At 37.9% G+C, this 25,971-nt stretch overlaps 1 protein-coding gene across 1 annotated transcript in view; it reads left to right on the top strand.

Moving 5' to 3' along the window:
• LOC150103053 (phospholipid-transporting ATPase ABCA1-like) overlaps nt 1-25,971 on the top strand; it is an 859,669-nt gene that overhangs the window by 502,093 nt on the left and 331,605 nt on the right. Inside the window, exon 23 of the mRNA XM_090398068.1 lies at nt 4,832-4,964. Within this exon, the coding sequence (XP_090254194.1) occupies nt 4,832-4,964 (133 nt within the window). The remainder of the gene's footprint in view (nt 1-4,831; nt 4,965-25,971) is intronic.

Raw genomic sequence — 25,971 nt, 5'->3', positions numbered from 1 at the left:
CTTCCTGCGTATTTCGGCGCTTAACGAATATTAGTAAATATTGCTTATTCATATGTTTCATTTCAAAGCAGTGGTTAATTGTATTTACTTCGAATGCTCTCCAGGGAAGTTCCAAATCTTTCTGTCCCTTTCATAACGCGTTCGTAATCAGGGACTGTCGATATTGACTTTGTATACATATCAAAACTCGTTTTATATTATCACTGTCATCCGAGCTAGTTTTCTGTTACCAATAAAAGTTTCGCATATACTTCACACATGAAAAAAAGCTTAAACAAGTTCATGTGGGGAGATAGTAACACGTCCTCCCTAAGAGCCACTATACTGCAGAGGCAATAAAAACAAGTACTTTTATTATGCTAGTGAATAAGGTATGATGAGTCTGTGTAATATATTTCTCAACAAATAGTGCAATTAGAGACAACTGGGATAAAAACACTAATTAATGAATCACATGTCCCCCTCATACAGAAACTATGCTGTATATATAGACAGAAACAAAACCATATGTTGCATGGGCAAACACAGTATCTAACTAAAAACTATTGTTATTAATTAGATGTGTGTGAGTTCGATTTCCCAAGGCAGCAATAAAATTCAATGGAACGTGTTAAAATTCGTAAAAGTGTTGAAACTAAGTAATATATATATATATATATATATATAATGAATGTTATGGCAGTTTCACATATGGAATTCGGTTGAAGAGAGTTAGCATTTCAACTCAATTGTCAGCTATGCTTTTATCTTTCGGTTGCACGATCTTTTGTTAATACCGCACCAATCATATGCATGTTTTAATAAACAGACTGCCTTTGCTGTCTGTTTCGCGTTAGGCTTAATTAGCGTAAAAGGAGAAAAAGTCACAAAAGTGAAAAATGTTCCTTGTCCGGGGGATTCCCTTATTCAGGTAATATTCACTAATTTCATGTTATCAGTCTGGGGTGTGCCAGTATTGGTAAGTGGTGATATTATTTGATCTATTCTACGTTAAAAAAATTTAACCCTGAGATGGATAAGTGGTTGATAAAAAATAAAATAAAAAAATCCGCGAACAATCAGAAGAAGCAGAAACAGACTAAAAAAAAATGGACAGTATTTCATATTTTACCAGAACAGCCCGCATCGTCTTCAGAACCAAACGGTAAGAGGCAAAAAATGTAATATATGCATTTGATTTTTGCAATATTCGCTGTGTCTGTTTTGTGTTGAATATAAATATAATAAATATTATAATAATATATCTCTCTATTACGATTTTTTTTCGAGGGGGCCGTGTGGGTGGGGGGGGGGGGGGGTGGGGGGGGGGGGGGGTGGGGGGGGGGGGGGGTGGGGGGGGGGGGGGGTGGGGGGGGGGGGGGGTGGGGGGGGGGGGGGGTGGGGGGGGGGGGGGGTGGGGGGGGGGGGGGGTGGGGGGGGGGGGGGGTGGGGGGGGGGGGGGGTGGGGGGGGGGGGGGGTGGGGGGGGGGGGGGGTGGGGGGGGGGGGGGGTGGGGGGGGGGGGGGGTGGGGGGGGGGGGGGGTGGGGGGGGGGGGGGGTGGGGGGGGGGGGGGGTGGGGGGGGGGGGGGGTGGGGGGGGGGGGGGGTGGGGGGGGGGGGGGGTGGGGGGGGGGGGGGGTGGGGGGGGGGGGGGGTGGGGGGGGGGGGGGGTGGGGGGGGGGGGGGGTGGGGGGGGGGGGGGGTGGGGGGGGGGGGGGGTGGGGGGGGGGGGGGGTGGGGGGGGGGGGGGGTGGGGGGGGGGGGGGGTGGGGGGGGGGGGGGGTGGGGGGGGGGGGGGGATTTGGGAGGCCTACATCAGCAGACCTTCAGCCCAACGGCCAAGAACACCTGCTTAGCCCTCTAGAGGGCACCATCAGGACTGTTAGGAGAACAATAGCTTCATCTCTACATTCCCAGTTTCTGTGTTGTAGTGCCTACGTGCACGGAACTTTTTTGTAAGTTCCTTTAGAAGATGGCAACGTGATGTTGCCGAAATATCGGAAAATATTTATTAAAGTTTAATTTAATTTATATCCTTAACTACGTTGTTCTATTCCTTAAGTGTTTTAATACTACACTACTCTACTTTAGAGTACCCTCCCAAGATGAGTCCAAGGACTCATCTTGGGAGGGCACGCTACTCAGCTTCGCTAAATTCATCTCACCCTCACCACCACTACTACTACGACACTACTACCATCAATGTCATCTACTGCCCATCATCACGAACAGTATTTTTTTGTCTGTAAATGAGCTAACTCACCTTCAGTTGAAGCCCATATGAGGATTCCCCTCATCACTACGAGAATCAAACCCATGTCTTTTTCAATTGGAAGAACAGTGGTACAATGTTCCACTGTTCTTCTAATTGCGCTATGGAGACTTCATGGTGACCACATAGCTAAGGTGGTTATGTCATCACATTTGATAACTATGATGTTAAAGAAAACACTAACTTGTAACTGTCAAGAAATGATTTTTCTGTTTTATATGACTGCCTGGACTTGGAGATGAGGAAACAGTCAAAAAGATTAATCATTAGGTGACCAAAATAATATCTGGCCCATGGAATTTTGCATATGAGGACAGACTAAAGGAATATGTTCTTTAAAATTTGAGAAATGAATGGATGAGAGATGTGATAGAAATATTCAAGTTAGTAAGAAACTCTTACAATACAAATACAAGTGAAATTTTGTAGTTCATGGTGTTGATGGTGGAGTTATACTTCGAGGTTGAGTAAGAATGTGGTCAGGAAGCATGTGACATCCAGTTTCTTCTTTTCACATGTGGTGAGTGAATGGTTACTTGCATGCACTCACAATATGCTGCACAGCAGAGATTGTGAGTGCATCTTCAGTAATGTTTTCAAGGAGACATAAGATGGTACTCTGCCATTGTATGACCTACAAAGAGCTCTTCCTCAGTGTGTCTCTTACTTCCCGGAAGTGCCCATACTTCCACTTTTTACAGTTTTTTTTTAAGAGTGAAAATGCATGGCATTCAAATTTTAGAGATATTGATAATGACATTGCACTTTCACCAGATAGTGTGCTTTCTAAAATTTTGATAAAATGAAAAATGTTTACACTATCAGGTGAAAGTGCAGTGCATTAGAAATCAGAACCTAAAGAAATTGTGGGTTCGGTTTATACAGTATTATCATTTATACAACCAATACAAAACTAATATGGGATGATAAAATGTAGAAAAACATGATGGCCATGTTTTTCTACATCTAACATGATAGAGCCCAGCAGCAAAGTTTGAGATAAAGCGCTATCCACCATCACATATGATGTGCATGCATAGAGAAAGTTTGCAACTCAGTTGCAGAATTTAAAAGATGGACCATATGATGGGAGCATGCTTAATAGCCCTTTGTGGCATTCCTGATCAAATGGCCAAGATATATTAAGAACAATCACTTGAGATTTTCCAAACTTTTTTTTTGACATTTGAACAAAAGTAAGTGGCATTAGCAAAAGATCCTCTGTTTATCAATACAGGCAGACTCCATACAGACAATCATCTATTAATTAGAATATTTTCAGGTAGTACCACCACTAATAATTTGATGGTAAAGATTTGTCATTCTTCTTAGAAATGCATTAAATATGTGCTGATTCCAAGCTGGAAGAATTTTTAATTATGTCCTATTCCACAGGAATAGGATATAATTAAAAACAACCTAACCTTCATAACAACTGGAGAAATGCCATTTGGATCAGGAGACATTTTGGTATCTAGTTTGAGTAAGATTTTTCAGATCTCTTTTGAGTGAAAAAAATGAAAGCAGGCACTGAGTGCTGTATGTTTGGAATGATATGTCATTTACAGGATCATTAGTGCTATAACTGAGGGAAAAGTAAAAGAGGAGATTGGGTTTTTCCATGGCAGTGTTTGACGAAAGCCACTGGCTTTGACAAGAGACTCAAAAGTATGGCTTCTTGGACAAAGCTGATTTCTAAATGTTTGAATCTTCTGTTATAGATGAAGATTATGATGAAAACCATTTCTGATATGCATAATTATTCTGCTGTAAATGGATATTATGATGAATGCTAATTGTGATATGCTCGATTCTTATGTTGTAGATTTAGATTATAATGAAAGCCATTTGCAGTATTCTTGCTTTTTCTGTTTTACAGTCTTATTAAGTGCAAATGTTTTTTTTTTTAATCAGAAAACTGAAACAATAATCCAGCCATGGAAATTGAATAGAATTCACAAAAGTTGTTCCAAGTAGTTCTTGTAATAATAGACAACACACTTGAAGGAGATTGACTGTGGGAATGTTGCTCCTTCAGGGAAGAAACCAATACTGGTTTATGGTCTAGAGAACAAACAAGCTACATTATATTTAGAAAGATCACTGGTGAAGAAAGATCTAGAGTGGTTAAGAGTGAATGGGGGTTTTCTTGGAGATGTGAATAATGTGTGAGATCACTTGTGTTAGCAAATGCTTCACCATCTCTACCTTCTCTGAGAAAACTCCTTTTCATCACATCACTCTGTTGCCATTATATATACCAGAATATAGCTTTGGGTTAAATTGTTCTGATAATAAATTTGTTCATATGTGAGAATGGTGTTACAAAAGGCACCTTTTATTGCTGTCTACAGCTAATTTCCTACTTGTTAGAATAAGGAAGTTGAAGTAATCTAGTATGAAGACACTGCTTCATTTACTGGATTTGAAGTGGCTTAAAATAAAAGAAAAAATTCTTAGCCCACTCATGGTGTTAACGTACACTATAGAATTACAACTTTTGTTGTAGCTGATTTCATTATTTTATTTATATTTTCCTACATTCTTATATATATATCTTGTGCTCTGAAATTTTTACAGGTTTTCCTGACTCTCTCCAGTTTGGAAGATGCTCGTAATATGTTAACAGCTTCCAATTCTTCCTCTCCCTCCTCTTCTGATTCAACATTAGCAAAGTCTATTAGTCAGGATAGATCTTCAAAAACTGAAAATGGTAAGTGGTTCTGGCAGAAAAAATTCGCTTAATTAATAATTTTTAAAAAAATATTGTTTAAATTTTTTTGAGTAAGTTGCCACTTTGCCATCCCTCTCTCTTTTGATCATCTCCCTTTGACATTATTATTATCATCTGACCTCCACAGATTCAAACACTCAAGGAGTAGAGGATGAAGGAATCTTTCAGTGCCTGTCACTATGCCTCTAATACCTCCATTTAATTAACTCTTTGGTGTAAGCACATAGCTGTCTCTTTCTACTTCACTTCATTAATTGAACTTAGAAGCCCATGGGAACAGTATTATTATCATTATTCTCTTAAGCCATTAAGCTAGTCATCACATTTTCTAAACTAGCTTGATATAAATCATTTTTTTATATATCAGTGGAGAAGGATTATCTTTGGGAGAATGCTTTTTCCAGCTGTTTTACTGGATGAAGTCAGTGTTGAATTTGTGAATGGGATCTCACAAATCCAGTGTCTCCCCTTGATGCATAGTCAGTAGTATGGATAGATTCACATATACAATTGCCAGATTATTGGAAAAATAGCTCTTCTGTTCTCAGGTACAACTTCCTTTATAAAAAACAGTGTTTATTTCAAAATTGGTTTGAGAAGAAAAGACCATCCTTACAAATTTCAGACATCATGATCAGCTTTGATAGTTATGTTCCTATTTACTAATGTACCACTAAAAGAGAGTTGAGTTCTTCAGTTTGCCCCCCCCCAATGTTCATGAATTATTAAATTCATACTTCATTCTGATTATTTTATATGGAAGGAAAACTATACAAACAGCTAGATGCAATTAACGCGGTTCTAAGTAGTGTTTATAGAAATTAGGTAAAGAGGCTAATAATTGGTTAAAGCACATTATTAACATGCAACATAACTATACTTATACCAATAGCCTGGTTGCACTGTGCTAATAATATGCATACAATTTGTTCCTGTGGTCCACATATACACTTTCAGTGTATTCAGCATGGTTTAGTCAGCATCCAAGAATATATTTCACTGTAGAAAAAAATTAAATAGCTGTTTGTCCTTCCTAAACATATTAGTCACACACACTTCTCTACTGGTTCGAAATCAGTCACTGCATATACAATCCCACACACATACGTACACACAGAGACAGAGAGAGAGAGGAAGATAATTGTGTGAACTATCACACTTTCATCGAGCTCAAATATGGCATTCTTAAAACATGGACACATACGCTAGGACAGTTTGTTATAAAAGATCTTGGAGAAATTAGTCAGGAATCATATACAGTATTGCACAGATGAAGGTAATGTTATCTGTTAGAGTCAGCATGGATTTTTTAAGGAGCGATCTTGTTTTAGTAATATGATTTCCTTTTATAATAAAGTGACAAGAGCAATTGATGAGGGGGAAAGGCATATTCTGCCCCCCCCCTTTTTTTTTATTTTACAAAGGCATTTGACAGGGTACCACATGATAAGCTGATATTTAAGTTGCAGCATATAAGTTTAGATCAAGTTAATGAATGGAATTTGGGATTGGCTCTCTGATAGGTATCAGGCAGTTGTGTATTGTGTATTGGGGGGGGGGGGGCAGTATCAAGGAGGCAGAAGATATTGGGGTCCCACAGGGCCAAGTACTGGGACCTGTATTGTTTAACCTTTATATCAATGACATTGTCAATGAACTGTAAGGGGTTATTCAGTTGTTTGCAGATGATGTGAAACTGGGAAAGGTTATTAGTAATAGTGCAGATGTGACAGCTGTGCAAGAGGATTAAAATAAACTGGATAGATGGGCAAATGAATGGAGATTACAGTTTAATGCAGCTAAATGTGAAGTCTTGAAGTTTCTGATATGGGAGGCTGCATATTTTGTTGTAGGAACTGTACTGTAGGAAGTGGAAGAGGCAAGGGATCTGGGGATTATGATTGATAGAAACCTGAAATTCAGTGAACATATTTCAAAAATTGTCAAGGTAACCCAAAGATTGCTGCAATACTGATCTGCAGAGATGAAAGAGTTTTCATTCCAGTGTATCAAGTCCTTATCAGACCACACTTGAACTATTGTGCTTAAATTTGGTTCTCAGGATTTGAAGGGCAAAAATTAAACATGGAAAGATTGTAGAGGCAGATAACAAAGAAAGTATCAGGAATGTTCAATGTTAGTTATGAAGATAGGCTGAGGAAATGTGGATTGCAGAATTTGGTACATAGAAGAAGGAGAAGTGATATAATTAAGACTTTAAAACTGTCAAGAAGTAATCACTGAGTTGACACTGGGGGGAGTTCTTTTGTTTGGTGGAAAAGGGGGAAAGAGAAAGGAAAAGGGCCATCCTTGGAAGTTGTGAGCAAGAGGATGAGTGGTTTCTTTGCATGGAGGGTGGTTGAACCATGGAATGCATTGCCTGATAGAGTAGTGAGAGCATGAACAGTGAATGAATTCAAGGAGTGGTATGATAGACTTTGTGGTTCCTAGGATGGGCCTCCCACAATGAGTCTTGTGACTTCATGGAGTTTGAATCAAACACATTAGGTTACAGAGCATGACCATACCAACTATGGTCTATTCTACTTTAAGATTGCAGCCTGCTCACCACAAGAAAAATGCATATTTCTCCATGCTCAAAGGTATCGATGTCACCAAGCAATTACATCCTCTCATTCTATGAAGGCCGATGCACGTTGTTGTTTTATGTACCTGAAGCGGAGATGCTGCATCATCTGATGAAGCATCTTTCTTGATATTTGTGGCTGATCAGGATCACTGTTAGGACTTCAACCATCAGCTTGTTCAATGTGGGCTGCCCATTCCTGAAAAAAAAATGCATGAATCATTCGGGAATGGCATACCAAACAAAGTCATCATATCTTGGCATTGAGTGCTTTGCATTGGATTGGCCAATTTCAAATCCCTGTCATGCCCACTTTTTGGATGTTGTCTTCAGCACATATGGCATCTTTTTATCAGCTTTTACATTGAAGATAGTTCTCTCCAGAACAGTGATTAGTTTGCTCAGCATTGCTTTACTCTCTTCCTTGGTCTTGGCAGGGTGTGAAGCTTTTCTTGTTTTTTTGAGACTTTTCTTGTTTACATGAAGCTGCAATGCTCTGCTTGCAGTTTCATGTAAACGTTCATCAAAATTTGTTTGACTAACACATCAATGTTTTCCCATGAGAATTTTGAATAAAAAAATCTGGAGTTGCAGTCAAAATACCTGTCTTGTCCACCAAGTTGTTTGTTGTGATTCTGAAATTGTAGCATTACCATAGAATGATGTGATTGGTAAAAACAATCAACTAGTTTATTTAGTTAATTATTTTTATGTTTTTTTTAAAGTAATACTAATTTTTTAAACATTCTGTTTAATTTAAAAAAGACTAAACAAGCTCATAATTTTATGTCCAAACAATATTTTAATTGCATCCTAAGAAGGGACTATTTTCTGTTGGTGGAATTGGCTATTTTCCATGAGGAAGTGATTTCCTGCAATCTTAAAGTTGAAGAGGGTATAATACATTTGCTTTCATACATTTATTGTTTAGTTGAATTTTTCATCCATTATATTCTTCCATTGCTTAATGTGATTAAGCTTAATATGTTTTCTTAATTTTTTGTAACATACATAAACCACTAACAAAGTATATTTGTTGGCATACAAAACTAGTAGAGATTTTCAAGTTGAATAAAATATTTTATCCTTCTCTACACCATATGGCCATTATATTAAGAGACTTTTCTTGTATTTTTTCTCCATTTGAATTTGTGCACATTTTTATGTTGGAATGTGATATTAGTAATGATTAAGTAATGACCTGAACAGAAATTATTAGTATTACTATTATATTATTATTATTCAGACTTCCATGGATTTAAAACTCATTGCAGGAGATCCACAATCTCATGCAAAAAAAAAAAGATCATCAAACCATGCCACACTCTCAGACAACATAATTCATCCACAATCATTCTCCATTCAAAGAAACTACTCCTTTTACCCAAGGGTGGCCAATTATTCTATCCTTGTCTCCCTCTACTCTGTGAAAATCCCGTTTGCATTAATCTTGTAACAACTCCTCACCAACATGTATGTCTCAATAATATTCCCTCCTTTTATTCACAAGACTCTGCAATTTGCAGTCCCTCACCTGTCTTCATATCCCACATTTCAGAGACCTGACGCATCTTCTCTGGAGAGTCTTAAGAGATATCTTCATTCCCTTTTAAACTAGGCAACAAGACTTCATACAGTCATTCGTTCTATTTAGGGCCTGATCAAAGCCTTATGCATGAGAACCATAATCTCTTTGCTTCTGCATGTCAAGTTCCTCCACCTTATTACCATAATCAGTTGTGATGTTTTCACAATTTTAGCAATGTGACCCCTAAACTTTAAGTCTGTCCACAACCCCCCCCCCAGATATAATAAATTTAATTAATCCTTTATCCAAGTGTGAGTAAACAAAGTTTGCACCTGAAAATAACTTCACCCCCCCCCCAGATCTCTCATCTCTTCCTCCAAACTTTTCCCATCCTTGACTACCAAATTTCAAACTTTCCCACTTTGTAACTCTAAAGAAGATAGCTCCACTCACATGCCTACTCACAAAGTCTGTTCAGTTTCTGCTATAATGCCACATCTGCAATACTTCTTATAGTTCTTCCCACTTGGTATTATTTGCAACAGCTGTATATCTCCTTTATCCAATGAATTTGTGATCTTGTTGTAATACATAAGCAGATTGCTAAAAGATGACTTCTGCTTAACAAACCCATGCTGACCACTTAGAGAATTCTGCTATTATCAATCCAATATAAATCCTAGACCTCGCCAACCTTTTCGACATCTTAACCACAAGACATTAAATTTTTCAGGAAATTACAATGTATAATAAAATATTAATTAAAAAACTTTAATCAGTACCTTCCAGTATTTTGGAACTGTTACATTGCCTTCTTCTCGGAACATAAAACTATGACATGTGCACTCAAGCACTAACAACGAGCAAATGAGACTGAAGAAGGCATTGGTCCTAGAGTCCTAAAGGTATTCCCCCCCCCCCCCCCACACACACACACACCAGCAGGCTAAATTGGGTTGTCTTGGGGCAGTCTCCTGCACCCAAATTTATTAAGATTTGGGAAGTTTTTTAGAGCTGAGGCTGATTCCAGGAACAATCTTTCATATGTATATTTGCTATGGAGTAGCAAATATACATATGAAAATACAGAATATGCTGCAAGAAAGTGGCTTTCTTGCAGCATATTCTGTGGTGGGCATCTAGTGCATGGTCCACAAGCCCTGAGTGGCTGTATTGGTGAAACTGGATATAGTCTTTGTATTTGGATATCCTGATAGTAGCTGTCCTGCCTGTTTGGCTGTAGTAGGACAGTTTACAACTGCAAGGGACCTGGTATATTCCAGATAGGTCTAGGAAAAGTTGCTGGTCTTTGGTAGAGCGGAGAAGGGATGCCAATTTCTTATGTGGTTTGTAACAGGTAGTTCGGGTCATATTTTTTTAGGATTTTTGCGAGCTTTTCGGATGTGCCCAAAATATACGGAATGGTGATAGATTTAGTATCATCTCTGTTAAGAAGTGAGGTTGTGGTTAACTGGGTTTAATATTTTTTGGGGGGTTGTAGCCATTCGCTAAGAAGGTGGTAAGGATATGGTTAAGTTCAGCAGTTAGGGCATTCTTATCTGAACAGATTAATTTAGCCCTGTTATATACAGTTTTTATAATCCCATATTGTTGTGAGGGGGGGGGGGAGGTGATTACTGGTGAATGTATTATTATTATTATTATTATTATTATTATTATTATTATTATTACCCCAAGACCTCATGGAGTCAAAGACTCATCTGGAAGGTCCTTTTATCACACACATCTCATCATACCGTGTCGTAAACACACTCAAACTACTTGCTGACACCACACTCTCAGGCAAGGCGTTCCAGTCATTTACAACTCTGCATGAAAAAACCTGCTTCTCACTCCCCTACTCACACCCTTTATATACCATTTCCAGGGATGACTTCTGTTACTCCCCTGATCTCCCACTATCATCTGTAGAACTTCTCCACCATTGATCTTATAACAACCCCTTACCAACTTGTAGGTCTCTATCATATCTCCCCTCTTCCTCCTGTCCACCAGACTCTGCAAATTACATCTTCTCAATCTTTCCTCATACTCAACATTCCAGAAGTCAGAAACTACCTTAGTCAGTCGCCTTTGGACCCTCTCCAACATCTCCTCATCCTTCTGAAAACCCGGTGACCAAATCTGGCCACAATAGTTCATGTGTGGGCTAATCAAAGCCTTATACAACGGAACAAGAATCTCCTTACTTCTGCACGGCAGTGTCCTCCACATCATTCCCAGAAGCCTTTGTGTTGCCTTCACAATTTTTGCAATGTGTCCCCTAAATTTTAGATCCTTATACAGTATCATCCCCCAGATCTCTTATTTTCTCTACCTGTAACAATATATTCTCACCAAGCATAAATTCTGCATCCCATCTTTGTTTTTCAAATTTTAAAACCTTACATTTTGCAACATTGAACTTACATCCCCATTTCCGTGCCCAATTACTCAATTTATTCAAGTCTTCTTGCAAGGCCACAACATCTTCACTACTCTTTATGATTCATCCCAACTTTGCATCATCTGCAAACAATTGAATATCTCCATCCAAATCATCACCAATATCATTAATATACAAGTTAAACAGTAATGGCACTAAAACAGCACCCCCCATACACAACTTGTTGATACCTATCAGATAGCCAGTCTCCAATCCAATGCCCTAATCTAATATCCAACCCCATTTGCTCTAGTTTGAATGTCAACCTATCATGAGGTACTCTATCAAAAGCATTTGTGAAATCCAAGTATATTACTGTGTATCCTTCTCCTCTGTCCAAGGAAGCAGTCACTTTATTGTAATAAGTAAGTAGAGTACTAAAACATGACCTACCTTTAGCAAATCCATGCTGTACATCAAAGATAATACCATTGTTGTCAACCCAACTCTGGATCCTAGTTCTCAAGCTTCTCCAACAACTTAACCACTACACCTGACACACAGATAGACCTATAGTTTGATGCTTGAGTTCGATCACCTCCTTTATGAAGTGGCACAATCTTGCCCTCCTTCCATTCCTTAGGAACTTGACCAAGTGCAAGACTAGTATTAAAAAAATATGTCAAGGTAGGTGTGCTCCCTAGCACATTCCTTCAGAATACGCATTGATATATTATAAAGTCCCAAAGCCTTATTAACATCTAGTTTACTCAACTCCCCAAACACCTCTTGCTCACCTACAGTCAGTCAGTCTCTCCTCCCCATCATCAACTGCTCACAATCTCTCCATGAAGTCACATTCACAAGACTGAAAGATCTTTATGAACTGCTCATTAAGTATCTCCACCACATATTCTGCAACGGCTGTCTTTATACCATTTCCTCCAATCAATATCATCCTTCCATAATCATTCTTTCTTTTGCTGGCTGCATATCGAAAGAACTCCCTACGATTCTTTTTGGCTTCATTAGCTAACAACCTCTCTTTGGCTACTCTCACTAACCAAGTCACCCTCCTTGCCTGGTCTTTGTAGACCTCATGAAATTGGTTTTTTCAACTTCTCTTATGCTGCCTCCACAATGCCCTTTTTCTCTGTATCGCATGCTTAATCTCTTTATTCATCCATCTCACACCTACCTTATTTAACCTTCTCACTCTTGGAATATATTCAGATATTGCATCTACTAGATAGTTTTTTAGATCCCCTAAGTGCATTGATCTATTTTCCAGCTAACTCCTTATTTCATGCTACATCCACAAGCTGTCTGCTGACCTCTTCATATTTACTCCCCCTTGTAGTTCTACATATAATCTTTTCTCATAGAGGTCCTCACACTGCTGGCATCCACCCAGGTAATCACTTCATGGTCACTCTCACCAATTGGTGGATGATTTGACACCTCATTTGTAATTACATCCTCTGATGAGATGACTAAATCCAAAACCCTTAATCCTTGTGTGCCCTCTGTTACATACTGTCTGAGGTAGTTATCCCGCAAAAACTCAAGAAACTCATTTTCTTTACTTCCAGTTGCTATCTCATCATTCCAGTCTATATTGCGATAATTAAAATCACCCATAATGATCACCCTTTTCTTATTTGCTTGGCTAATTTGACTATACATTTCACTATCATAACCATCCACATTACCTGGTCTATAACAACATCCCACCAAGTATTTGATTCCATTCACCTCTATCTCACACCATACTGCCTCAAAACCACTGACACTATTTCTGTCTTGCATCTCTACTTTGTATGGACATAACTCTTTCTCTATCATCAATAGCACTCTCCCCCTCCCTTTTTACCCCTTCTATCCTCATGAAACACATCATACCCTTCCATCTCTATTCCTGTCAGGTTGTCATCCTCTTCCAACCATGTCTCACTTATTCCAACAATCTTTGGGTGAACAGGTGCAATTAGTGCAACCATTTCATCTGCCTTATTTCTTATACTTTTAGCATTTGTACACAAACACAACAGCTCGTTTCTGGATCTTCAGCTAGTTCCACTGATACCACTCACTCGATATGATCTCTCCATGCTTGACTGGGGTCATTTCCCTTTCTGCTTCTTCATTTTAGAACCCTTTTCAAGTCCAACTGTTTCCTCTTGATCCCATGTCATCCCATTCCTTTCCTGCCCACACATGCACTAAACTCCTCTTGGAGCATCCACCTTTCTCACTCTGTGTACCCCTGTCCACCCTGAGCCTCCCTGTTTCCCTGCTCCTCTTGCACACCCATTCTCTCATTTTCTATACTCATACCACTCACTTTTTTCATTTCCACTTCTTCAATCTCTCCTGTCTTACTATCCTGCTCTTCCACATTCACTTCCCTCTCGATCTGATTCATTCTCTCTATTCACTTCTCTACCTTCCAGCAGCAGTCTCTCCAAGCGACTCACACCATAACCACTCAAATGCAGTCCATCGCTCCCATACAGCTCACTTCATCCCCCAAACTCATTCCACACATTAACAAACTGTACTCCCATCTCCTCTATATGTATCAGTTTTCTGTAAACAGAGAAAGCCAGGGATCCATCAGGCTGGCATATAATCAGAGTGTCTAGAAAAGGGAGACTGTTGTTGTTTTCCTTTTCCAAGGTGAACTGGATTCTAAGCCATGTGGGCAAATTGAGAACACATCATCCATATAGTGTAGGCAGACAATGGTTTTTTGTGGGCTGAGTTTAAGGCTTTTAGGCTTTCTTCAAAAGTCGCCATAAAGAAGTTTGCTAGGGGTGGAGAAAGAGTGGAGAACCCATGGCTGTTTGTAGAATTTTCCTTGCCAAACGAAATAGTCTGAGTTCATAGTGAACTGAAACAGGGCTGAGATATTGGAAGGAAATTTGGCTTGGATGAGATCTGAGCTATCTTTGAGTGGGACATTTGTAAATAAGGAGGAGATCAAAGCTAACCATTATGTCAGTGTGTTGAAGTGAGAGGTTTTCTATACTGGCTTTAAAGTGGGCTGAGTTTTTAATGTATGATGGTGTGCTGTCAGTATAATGTGTGAGCACTTAGGTTAAATGTTTGGCTAATTTGTATGTGGGGGGGAACCAATGCCATCCACAATGGGACGTAATGGCACATTCTTCATATGGATTTTTGGTAGTCTATATATTCGGGTTGGGGGGGGGGGGGAAGGTCTAGAGTTGAAAGGTTTTAGGCTGCTAGTCGCTTCTTCAGGCCAAGAAGTAACCTTCTTAATGAGCCTTTGGAGTGTTCGGATTTGGGAGCTGGTTGGATCATATTCAATGGGGAAGTAGGTAGAATGATCTAACAGTAAACTTGAAAGCTTACCTGAAGGTAAGCATTCCACTTACTTTTCAACTTACTTTTCAAAGCTTACCTTTCAGGTAAGCTTTCAACTTTACTGTTAGATCGTTAATTTAACACTAAATCTATCACCATTCTGTATATCCAGGGCACGTCTGAAAAACTCACCAAAATCCTAAAAAAATATGACCTGACTACCTGTTACAAACCACATAAGAAATTGCCATCCCTCTTCCACTCCACCAAAGACCAGCAACTTTCCCTAGACCTACCTGGCGTATACCAGGTCCCTTGGAGTTGTAAACTGTCCTACTATGGCCAAACAGGCAGGACAACTACTATTAGGATATCTGAACACAAAGACTACATCTAGTTTCACCAATACAGCCACTCAGGTCTTGCAGACCATGCACTAGATACCCACCACAGAATACGATGGAAGAAAGCCCCTTTACTACACCATAGCAAATATAAATATGAAAGATTGTTCCTGGAATCAGCCTCAGCTCTAAAAAACTTCTCAAATCTCAACAAATTTGGGTGCATGAGACTGCCCCAAATTTGGGAAGCTTGCATCCTAAGAACATGAACCCCAGCAGCCAAGACAACCCAATTTAGTCTGCTAGGTGCATGTTTAGGACTCTAGGACCAATGCCAATTGCCTTCTTCAGCCTCCTTTGCTCATTGTTAGTGCCTGTGTGCACATATCATAGTTTTATATTTCCAGAAGATAGCAATGTAACATTGCTTAAATATTGGAAGTATTGATTAACATTTTTTAATTAATATTTTAGTATATGTTGTCATTTCTTGAAAAATTTAAAGTCACATGTAACCAATGTATAAGTTATTATTATTATTACCCAAGACCCCATGGAGTTAAACACTCATCTAGGAGCCTTTTATCAAACACGCAGCTGATATCGTGCTTTATACACACTCAAATTCTCTGCAGACACCACACTCACAGGCAAGGCATTCCAATCATTCACAACTCTGCATGAAAAAAACCTGCTTCTAACTCCCTTATTCACACCCTCCTTATACAGCTTCCAGGGATGACCTCTGGTTTTCCCCTGATCTCCCACTATTTTCTGTAGAACCTCTCCAGCATTGATCCTATAACAACCCCTTAATAATTGTAGGCCTCTATCATATCTTCCCCTACTCCTCCTGTACACCAGACTCTGCAAGTTGCATCTTAATAGTTTATCTACAAGAATCTTAAAACAAACCCAGCCACACAGACCAGCAATTTTCTCCATATTTTCTATTTTCAAAATAGGATTATTTCCATGACAGAATGTTGTAAAGCATGTGTATGTTATATTGCTGGTTTTCAAAACTGTTTTTCCTTACTTTTCATAAATGATAATTTAGCTCATCATTAATTATAATATTAAACATTTCTTTTTGCTAATGTGTAGTTCATGGAAAAAGAGGTTAAATATTTTTTTATACCAGGTTATGATGTTAATAATGAATATAATGGCAGGGAGTACTGGAATTATATATCTTCAGAGAGTTAAGTAAAAAATACTTAAACGTAATCAGGAACAGTCTCACCCTTGAACTATCATTATCATTAATTCTAGAAATCCCATTGTCACTGTCATCTCCCATGATGAAAACCCTAGGTAGTGTCAGATAAGGTCTGCACTTACATGATATGTGTGTAATATTTTATGGATCTTGAGACCATATTGTTTAAATAGCAAAATTTAATTAAAATTTTGCAGGAAGTCCAAAGCTTTCTTTCTACTTGTATGTTTCCATTATTATTATTATTATTATTATTATTATTATTATTATTATTATTATTATTCAGGGTTCCATTGAGTCAAAAGACTCATCGTGGGAAGCCCATCCTAGAAAACGCAGAGTCTATCATACCACTCCTTGAACTTATTGACCATTCATTCTCTCACCACTCTTATCAGACAATGCATTCCATCATTCAACCACCTCCCGTGCTAAGAAACCACTCCTCACTTGCTCACAACTTCTTTTGTAACTTCCAGGGATGGCCTCTTGTCCTCACTCCTTCCCTCTGTTCCACCAAATGACCACCAAATAACCAGAGGTGTAACCACCTCTGGTTATTTGGTGGTCATCACCACCTCTCAACAGTTTAAAAGTCTCAATCATATCACCTCTCCTTCTTCTTCTATCCACCTAACGCATTTTAAAAAGAAATTTCTTTTTAACGTTTTTGTATCAGCTGGAGAAAAATATTGCACATCATTCTTTTTTTTTAGCTTCTGTGATGTCCGCAATATTAATTATGTACAGCTGAACAGGGAAGATTATGGTTTAATATTGTTGCTTTAGTAGAAATGGAAACCAAACTGATTTTCAGTAATGTTTCGATACTTTTGAACTGGTAGTTATTGGACATGTGGATAATGTAATTTCCACCTGTTCTAACAACAATTATCTGTCTTGGGAGTTTAGTCCATGAAAATGCTCAAACATCAGTCACTTGTCTCTGACCCTCTCCAATATTTCCACATCACAGTGAAAACCAGGTAACCAAATCTGAGCACAGTAGTCTAAATGTGGCCTGACCAGTGCTTTTTCATTGACTGGTGTGCATACCAGTCACTGAATTAGAAACCTTTATGCAGATGTATGCAAATGTCACTTATGCAGCATATGAGAGTGATCTGGAAAGTTCTGATAAACACATAGAATAAGCGCCACCATAGTGCAATTGGAAGAACAACGGTACATTGCGCCGTTCGATTGGAATAGGCCTAAGTTCGATTCTCGTTGCGACGGGAGGAATCTTTATCTGGATGATTTCAATCGAAGGTGAGTTAGCCGATCTCATATGGAGGTAGCAGGGTTTTTTCTCCCGGAAACTCGTGTTTTTCATCCCGCACAGACAAATCGGATCTTCAGAACACAATTTACAATTTTGTCTGTAAATTCGCAATTTACAGACAATAAATATACTAGCTGTTTTAGTGGTGGAGGTGGGCAGTAGATGACGTTGATGGAGATGATTCGTAGTAGAGGTTCAGTGTAGTGGTTGAGATAGTTGTAGGTGTCCTCCCACGATGAGTCTTCGGACTCCTTGGAGGTGTCACGAATAATAATAATAATAATAATAATAATAATAATAAAAATGATATTAAAGTAACTGATATAACCACAAAGAACATATCTTAAAACCCTTTAACCCCCATGTTTCATCAAATTGTAATAATTGTTCTTTTTCTTTTAGGATATATAAGACATAAAATTAATTAATTTTTATTCTAGGTTATTTAAGTTAAGGGATATTATATCCCATATTGTTTCTTAGCCGAATAAGAAACTCAAAGAGTTTCATACTGAATATAGAAACTATGTAAAGTTCGGCGATTCCAAGCATAAGCAAATACTTGGATAGTGCAGCACCTGACCCTTGAAGGTAGTGCAAGCTGAGGCAACTCATGTAAAGGGTGGAGCAAGCTCCGATCACTATTCATGGATCACTAACTCCTAGGAGCTGTATTTTGTTCAACATTATGAGAGAAGGTCACTACCCAGACCGGTTTCGACCTTTATATAGTTTCTATATTTGGCATGAAACTCTTTGAGTTTCTTATTCGGCTAAGAAACAATATGGAATATAATATCCCTTAACTTTATATAGTTTCTATATTCAGCATGAAGCTCTTTGAGTTTCTTATTTGGCTAAGAAACAATATGGGATATAATATCCCTTAACTTAAATAAGTTCATGTCGCCGAATTGAAGCCTTTTGCTCTTCATTATTATTAATAATTTAATAAGACACCTCTTGGCAATTCTCGTAGAAGGGATGTAAGTTCTGTTCGCTACAAACTTGGTATTAACTAGGTCTACCTACTCACTGATGAAACCTCAAAAAAGATCGAAACCGATCTGGGTAGTGACCTTCTTTCATAATGTTGAACAAAATACAGCTCCTAGGAGTTAAGTTCACATTATGGGTAAATATCAAGAATAGTGATTGGAGCTTGCTTCACCCTTTGCATGATTTGCCTCAGCTTGCACCACCTTCAAGGGTCAGGTGCTGCACTATCCAGGTATTTGCTTATGCTTGGAATCGCCGAACTTTATATAGTTTCTATATTTGGCATGAAACTCTTTGAGTTTCTTATTCGGCTAAGAAAAAATATGGGATATAATATAATATCCCTTAACTTAAATAAGTTCATGTCGCCGAATTGAAGCCTTTGGCTATTCATTATTATTAATAATTTATTCTAGGTATTTATCAGAACTTTCCAGATCCCCCCCCCCCCCGTTGTATGCAAATTACTTAGTCACATATGTCTCTATATGCTCTACGCAACTATTTAAGAATGCTGCTGGTTAGTAATTATCAGTGGTTTTTGATCACAATGGGAAAAGCAAAGGATCTTTCAGAGGTCGATAAAGGGTTTATTGTGGGTATCCTGGTGAGATATCCTGGGTGTTTATTATTATTATCATTCAAGCCTCTATGGAGTCAAAAGACTCGTTGCAGGAGGTCACTCCTAGGAAAAACAAAGTCTATCAAGACTCATCACAAGAGGTCCCTCCTAGGAAACACAAAGTCCATCATACCACTCCTTAAACTCATTGACCGTTCTCGCTCTCACCACTATCCTGTCAGGAAAGAGATTGCTGTCACCCAAGAAGGCTTGTACAGATAAACAGAACTTCCTATGTCAGCAGTTGACTGAAGCATTTAATGAAGGCCATTCCCGACTCATATCTGACTGAACTATGTGCAGGGAATTGAAGAGGATCAGTATTGGCAGTTACGTGCCTGTGCAGTAACCATTGACTTCTGTGAAGTTTCTAATTCAGTGGATGGTATGTGTACAACCACCTTCTTATTCTTACTTCTTATCATAATGGCACCATGATACTCTCTAAACTTCAGTCTACTGTCAACCATTACTCCCAAATCATGAATCTCATCCACTTCCTACAGTACAGCTCCATCAATATAGTATAGAGCCTTGTATTTCTGCACTCTGAAATGCAATACCTTGCACTTATTAATATTAAAACTACAACCCCTTTCCTTTGTCTAAGTCAAAAAACTATTCAGATCTTCCTGAAGGGAATTAACATCAGCAGTGCTACTAATAATTCTCCCCAATTTTGCATCATCAGCAAATAACTGAAAATCCTAGACAGTCCACATGATATATCATATACAAACAAGTTAACCTCCCAACCGGCCAGTGTGGGTGAAATATTCAACACTCCTTAGCTTTTTTCATGGATCAAAACTTCGTCGGCATTCTACCTTTTATCATGCCATTACCTTCCTCCGCCGTTAATCTCGTTACGGCTATTCCATAGCAATTAGTGGATTAACTGTTGCTGAGTGACCTTTGTGTCCCCCCCCCTCCCTGTCTTTACGTCTATTGTGCTGCTTAGAATTTATTATTATTATTATTATTATTATTATTACAAAAACCTCCATGGAGTCAAAGACTCATCGTGGGAGGTCCACTGTTATACACACAGTTTATCATACTGTGCCTTAAATATATTCACTGTCTCTGCACACACCACACTCTCGGGCAAAGCATTCCAATCACTCACCACTCTCCATGCAAAAAACCTGCTCCTCACTCCCTTGCTCACACCCTCCTTATACAGCTTCCAGGAATGACCTCTTGTTCTCCTGCTATCCTCACCCATTCTGTGCAAAACCTCCCCGACGTTAATCTGGTAATAACCACTCAACAGCTTATATGTCTCAATCATATCACCCCTCCTCCTTCTATCCACCAATTTCTGCAAATTGCATTTTGTCAATCTGTCTTCATAATCTACATTCCAGAGACCAGAAACCACCTTAGTCAATCGCCTCTGAACTTTTTCCAACGCAATTTTATCTTTTTGAAAACCAGGTGACCAGATCTGTGCACAGTAATCCATATGTGGCCTGATCAAAGCCTTATACAAAGGAACCATAACATCCTTACTTCTACAAGTCAATGTCCTCCGCATCATTCTCATTATCCGCTGTGTTGTCTTCACTATTTTAGTAACATGTCCCCGAAATTTTAGGTCCTTGTCTACAATCACTCCCAGATCTCTCATTTCCTCTACCTCTTCCAAGATATTCGCACCGATTGTGTACTTTACATCCCATCTCTGCTTCCCAAATTTCAAAACCTTACATTTTGACACATTGAATTGACATCCCCACTTATTTACCCATTCAGACAGTGTATTCAAGTCCTCTTGCAAAGCTACAGCATCCACACTACTCCTGATAGCTCTGCCCAACTTTGCATCATCTGCAAACAACTGCACATCACCATTCAGACCTCTCCAGATATCATTTACATACAAATTAAACAGCAATGGACCCAAAACAGACCCTTGAGGTACACCACTAGTAACTTTCCTCTTCTGCGATATCGCTCCTCCATAGACAACTCGCTGATACCTATCAGACAACCAATCTCCAATCCAGTGAACCAATCTACTGTTCAGCCCCATCCGTTCCAATTTAATTACCAGCTTGTCATGTGGCAATTTATCAAACGCCTTTGCAAAATCTAAATATACCACTGTATATGCAATACCCTTATCCAATGCATTTGTCACTTTATTATAAAAAGTAAGCAGATTGCTAAAGCATGATTTTCCTTTAGTAAATCCATGCTGGCCACCAAAGAGTATTTTTCTGTTGTCAACCCAATTCTGAACTTTATTTCTAACTAACTTCTCTAATACCTTGACCACAACTCCAGACACACAGACTGGTCTATAATTCAAGGCCTTACTCTTATCACCTCCCTTATGAATTGGAACAATTTTACCTTCTTTCCACTCTTTTGGAACTTGACCCAGTGAGAGACTCATGTGGAAAAGATATACAAAAGCTGTTGTTAACTCTCTGGCGCATTCCCTCAAAACACGTGGTGAAATAGCATCAAGTCCCACAGCCTTATTTACATCAAGTCTATTCAATTCCTCATATACCTCCTGTTCACTTACTAACAGTTCCTCCTCCTCCTCCTCTTCTCCCAAAACTTTCAAGTTCTGCATGATATCACATTCGCAAGAGTGAAATACCGTTAGAAATTGCTCATTAAATATCTCAACTATATCCTCCGCAGTGGTTATCATTCCTCCGTTTTCACCAATCAATCCCATTCTACCATAATCATTCTTTCTTCTACTGGCGACATATCGAAAAAACTCCTTAGGATTTTTTTTGGCCGCTTTAGCTAACTGCTGCTCATACTGCATTTTTGCTACCCTTATCAAGCTAGTCACCTTCCTCGCCTGCTCTTTGTACTTCTCATGCAACTGGTTGTTATATATACTCATTTTGTGTTTCTTCCATAATACCTTCTTCTTCCATATTGCATACCTTATTTCTTGATTCATCCATTTTACACCCACTCTGTTTACCCTCTTGACCCTCGGAATACACTCTGATATTGCCTCCACCAAATAGTTCTTGAGTATGGCCCAAGCAGCATTGATATCCTTTCCATCCAGTTCTTCTTTCCAATTTCATTTACTGTCTTAAGTTATTTGACCTTTCTTGCCTCTAAAATGATTTATTGTGTCTCTTCCCAAAAATTGAAACGAATTTCACATATGCGAAAAAAATCAATCCTGAAATGACCACTGATCATCTTTTGCAATGAATCTATTTAGTGATAGTAAATTTGGTGTATTTTATTCTACAAATCAGTGCACCGGAAGAGTTGCACTGATTATTCTTTCACTTTACGTATAATAATTGAATAATTTTTTTTTGAATTTTAGAATTTTCAAATGTTTGCTTTGAAAATATTATGTCAAATATTTATATTTTTAAATAATATTTATTGAAATAAATATGTCCTTTTTCTTTCGTTTCTAGCCAAATAGCATTATATGGATCATCACATTTCAGATTTAGATACGATTTTTTGTTATTCATAAAGACAAAGTAAAAAAAAATGTTAAAATACTAAATTGCATTACTCAGTTTCTGATCGTGTCTTTTTGGTATCAAAAATTTATATCCAATGATATTTTAGCAGTGATTCTTCGCCTTCATCATTTATTTATTTATTTGTATTATGCATATTTCGATCATATCTAGTGCATAACCTCGTAGATATGTTGAAAATATAATGTGAAAAATATCATATACGGAATGATTCAACATTTTTGCTCATTTTGAAGATTTTCTAATGCTTCCCCACCCCCTCCTTATTCTCTCCTGGAACTCAATTGCATAAATACTCTAAATTTCTATACAGGTTTGAAAGCTTTTCTAGACAGCATTCAAAATTAATTACTTCATTTTACCATTTTGACAATAGATATACGGCAATCAGATTGTATCGTGAAGCTTCTAAATCTGTTCTATTTATTTGCAATCTAAAACCAGCTGTTCTACTGTCTGCTGAAATTATGTGAAATTTTAGAAATAATATGCTATATTTTCACCATGCAAAATTGTTTATATGCATACCACACAAAAGAAAGTTCAGTAGTATTATTTGTGTTTGTTTGTCTTTAAAAAAATCTAAATATTACTTCTTCTGTTGCTGGAAGCTATTTCTGAAATAATGTACATCTTCTAAATACTTGGTAATATCCTCTTAGCTGGAGGAAAAGTTGAAGGCTTATTGCTCTCAGTGCTATTGAGAAGAAAGGGGAGAACACTAAAGTGCCTCAGGCTGTAGTGCAGAATATGTCAAGAATGTCTTCTTTCCTTTTTGATTGTTGATTACCTATATCCTAACAGAAATACTAATATTTCGTTTACATGCTTATACATTATTTATGCCAAAATAATTGCTTAATTTATAATGATTAGTTTCACTTTTATTATCAAAAATTAGAAATTAAATCATACAGTTATCTTGAAAAGGAGGATTTGAATTATTTTCAAAGAAAAGGTGCATATGCATTTCATAATCTTTTTTTTTGGGGGGGGGGGGTATAGACCTAATCAATCTGCGGATATTTCAGATAATTTATTTCTTTATTTCATAAATCGTTCACAAGACAGCTGTTACAAAAGTAAATCACTTGGGGAACATACCCATTCTTTTTAGTGTAAAATAGTAGCAAAGGTTCAGTTACTTTAGATATGTAATAAGAAAATGTTATGTCTGCTGAGATTAGAATCTTACATGAATAATTTTTCTGACATGATTTCTCTATTCGTTATAATGTAACCAATTTCCAGATTTTTTCTCTCCTGCAGACTTCATGTTATATGCAGTGATTTCTTCTTTGTACTACAAGAAAAAAAAATCAGATAACAGGAGAAAAATATGTAGTATTTTCTTTTCCACTGGCTGAATTTACAATGTTCTTTCTTTGTGTTTTGAAGAGAAAGTGCAAATGACTTTTTTCTTACTATTTTTGCCATTATAACATCTCATATAATTATAAGAGTGACATTTTACCGTTTTTCTCCCACACGAGAAACAGAAATAAGGTCGTAATAATATTGTTTGATTCTGCCAAACTTCATTGTAGCAGAAATTTTTATTACAAAACTTTGTAATATATATATATATATATATATATATATATATATATATATATATATATATATATATATATATATATATATATATATCTCCGAAACAAGAAATTTGGAGCCCATATCACATCAATGTTGAGTGTTGGCAAGGTGAAAATGTTCTCGTTATTATTTATATATTTCATTTATTAACTAGGGGGTATGCCCCCCCCCATGTTCCTGGTATGGTAGGCCAGTTCTCCTTCATATGTGATAACTCGAAAGGGGGTTCCGCCCCTGAATTCTGATGACTCGAATTTTGAAGACTTGACACTCAGGGTAGCCCCTGAGTTTCAAAACGTTTTGATAAACATGACATAAAAAGGCTTATCATTTTATATATATATAGGGTAGATTTTATTTCATTATTTTTTATTGTTTTGATGAAATACTTTACCTGAAATACTCTTTCCAGTTTCTCTGTGTCATAAAAAGAACTTAAAAATTAGCCTTCAAGATGAAAAAGAAACAGTGCATTCGGGTATCCCTCTATCAATATTTGTAGTCCTGAAAAGGACTGTTTTGATGGTCTTGAAAACAAACATTTTTTATTTCATACTGTTCAGAATTTAAAATTCTTGTACATCATGGAACACCTTGAAGCAAGGGTAAACATACAAAGCAGTTTTACACTCAGGGCACCAGATTTTTGTTTCCTTTCTGATATTTTTTTGTATTACATACATAATATTTGAGTGCGGGTTTTTTTTATTAGCCGTTGGTGGTAGATTTTCGGGATAATGGTTGGGGTTAGCAGTGTTCAACCTCAGATGTCTGGCAGGATTTCCTGTTTTTCTGCTTGCTGAAGAAGGTGCATGTGCACAGCAATGCTTTTGCAATTTCTATTCTGTATTCTAGATATGTTATGGTAGACAAACGTTTTTTCTTGTACAGGAGGAAACTGTTCCAAATAACAAAATCCAATACATGTCCAAACACTTTTTTGTAATATTTTTATGCTGTTTCCTCATTACAGAGTAGAATGATAGCTGCTGATCGCACCTGTCGACTCTACCCATAGTGTCGTTGTATGCACACCCAGCAATGGGTTTTTCTTTCTTCAAACCATGCTTCTCCGCGGATTCCGTTGATGGATTGTGCAGGGAAGACAGCAGAAAAACATCTTTTTTGTCTTTCCAACGTAGTGCAAAGACTTTCCCTCGCTGATAAGTTCGGATTTCCCCCTTCAATAGCTTTCCTGAAGCCAGATCTGGAGGCATATCTCGCCTTTTTGCATTTACAGTACCATAACTATCTGTATGATGCTGTAAAAGCAAATCAGCGAGTTCACGACATATATATATAGTAATTATCCATTATAATGCAGTAACCTTTCCCCAGTAAAGGGTCTAGTAACTACATTACTGCATGCATCGACAAGGGAAGATCCAAATATTTATCATGCTCGATTACAGTTTGCTTTCCCGTATATGGTTTGAAATCCCAAAGATATTCACTTTCCAATTCGCAAAGCATAAAAAATTTTACTTCATACTTCGCTTTCTTTTTGGGAATATACTGCTTACATTTCAGTCTACCTTTGAATGGCATAAGGCTTTCATCGATACTCAAGTCTCTCTCAGGAATGTAGAGTGATCT

Source organism: Typopeltis vanoorti, chromosome 9 (assembly GCF_054136105.1).
Source record: "Typopeltis vanoorti isolate ZY-2024b chromosome 9, IOZ_Tvanoo_1.0, whole genome shotgun sequence".
NCBI classification, from domain to species: Eukaryota; Metazoa; Arthropoda; class Arachnida; order Uropygi; family Thelyphonidae; genus Typopeltis; species Typopeltis vanoorti.
The sequence above is the reverse complement of the archived record's forward strand: the minus strand, read 5'-3'. Positions and strand labels throughout refer to the sequence as shown.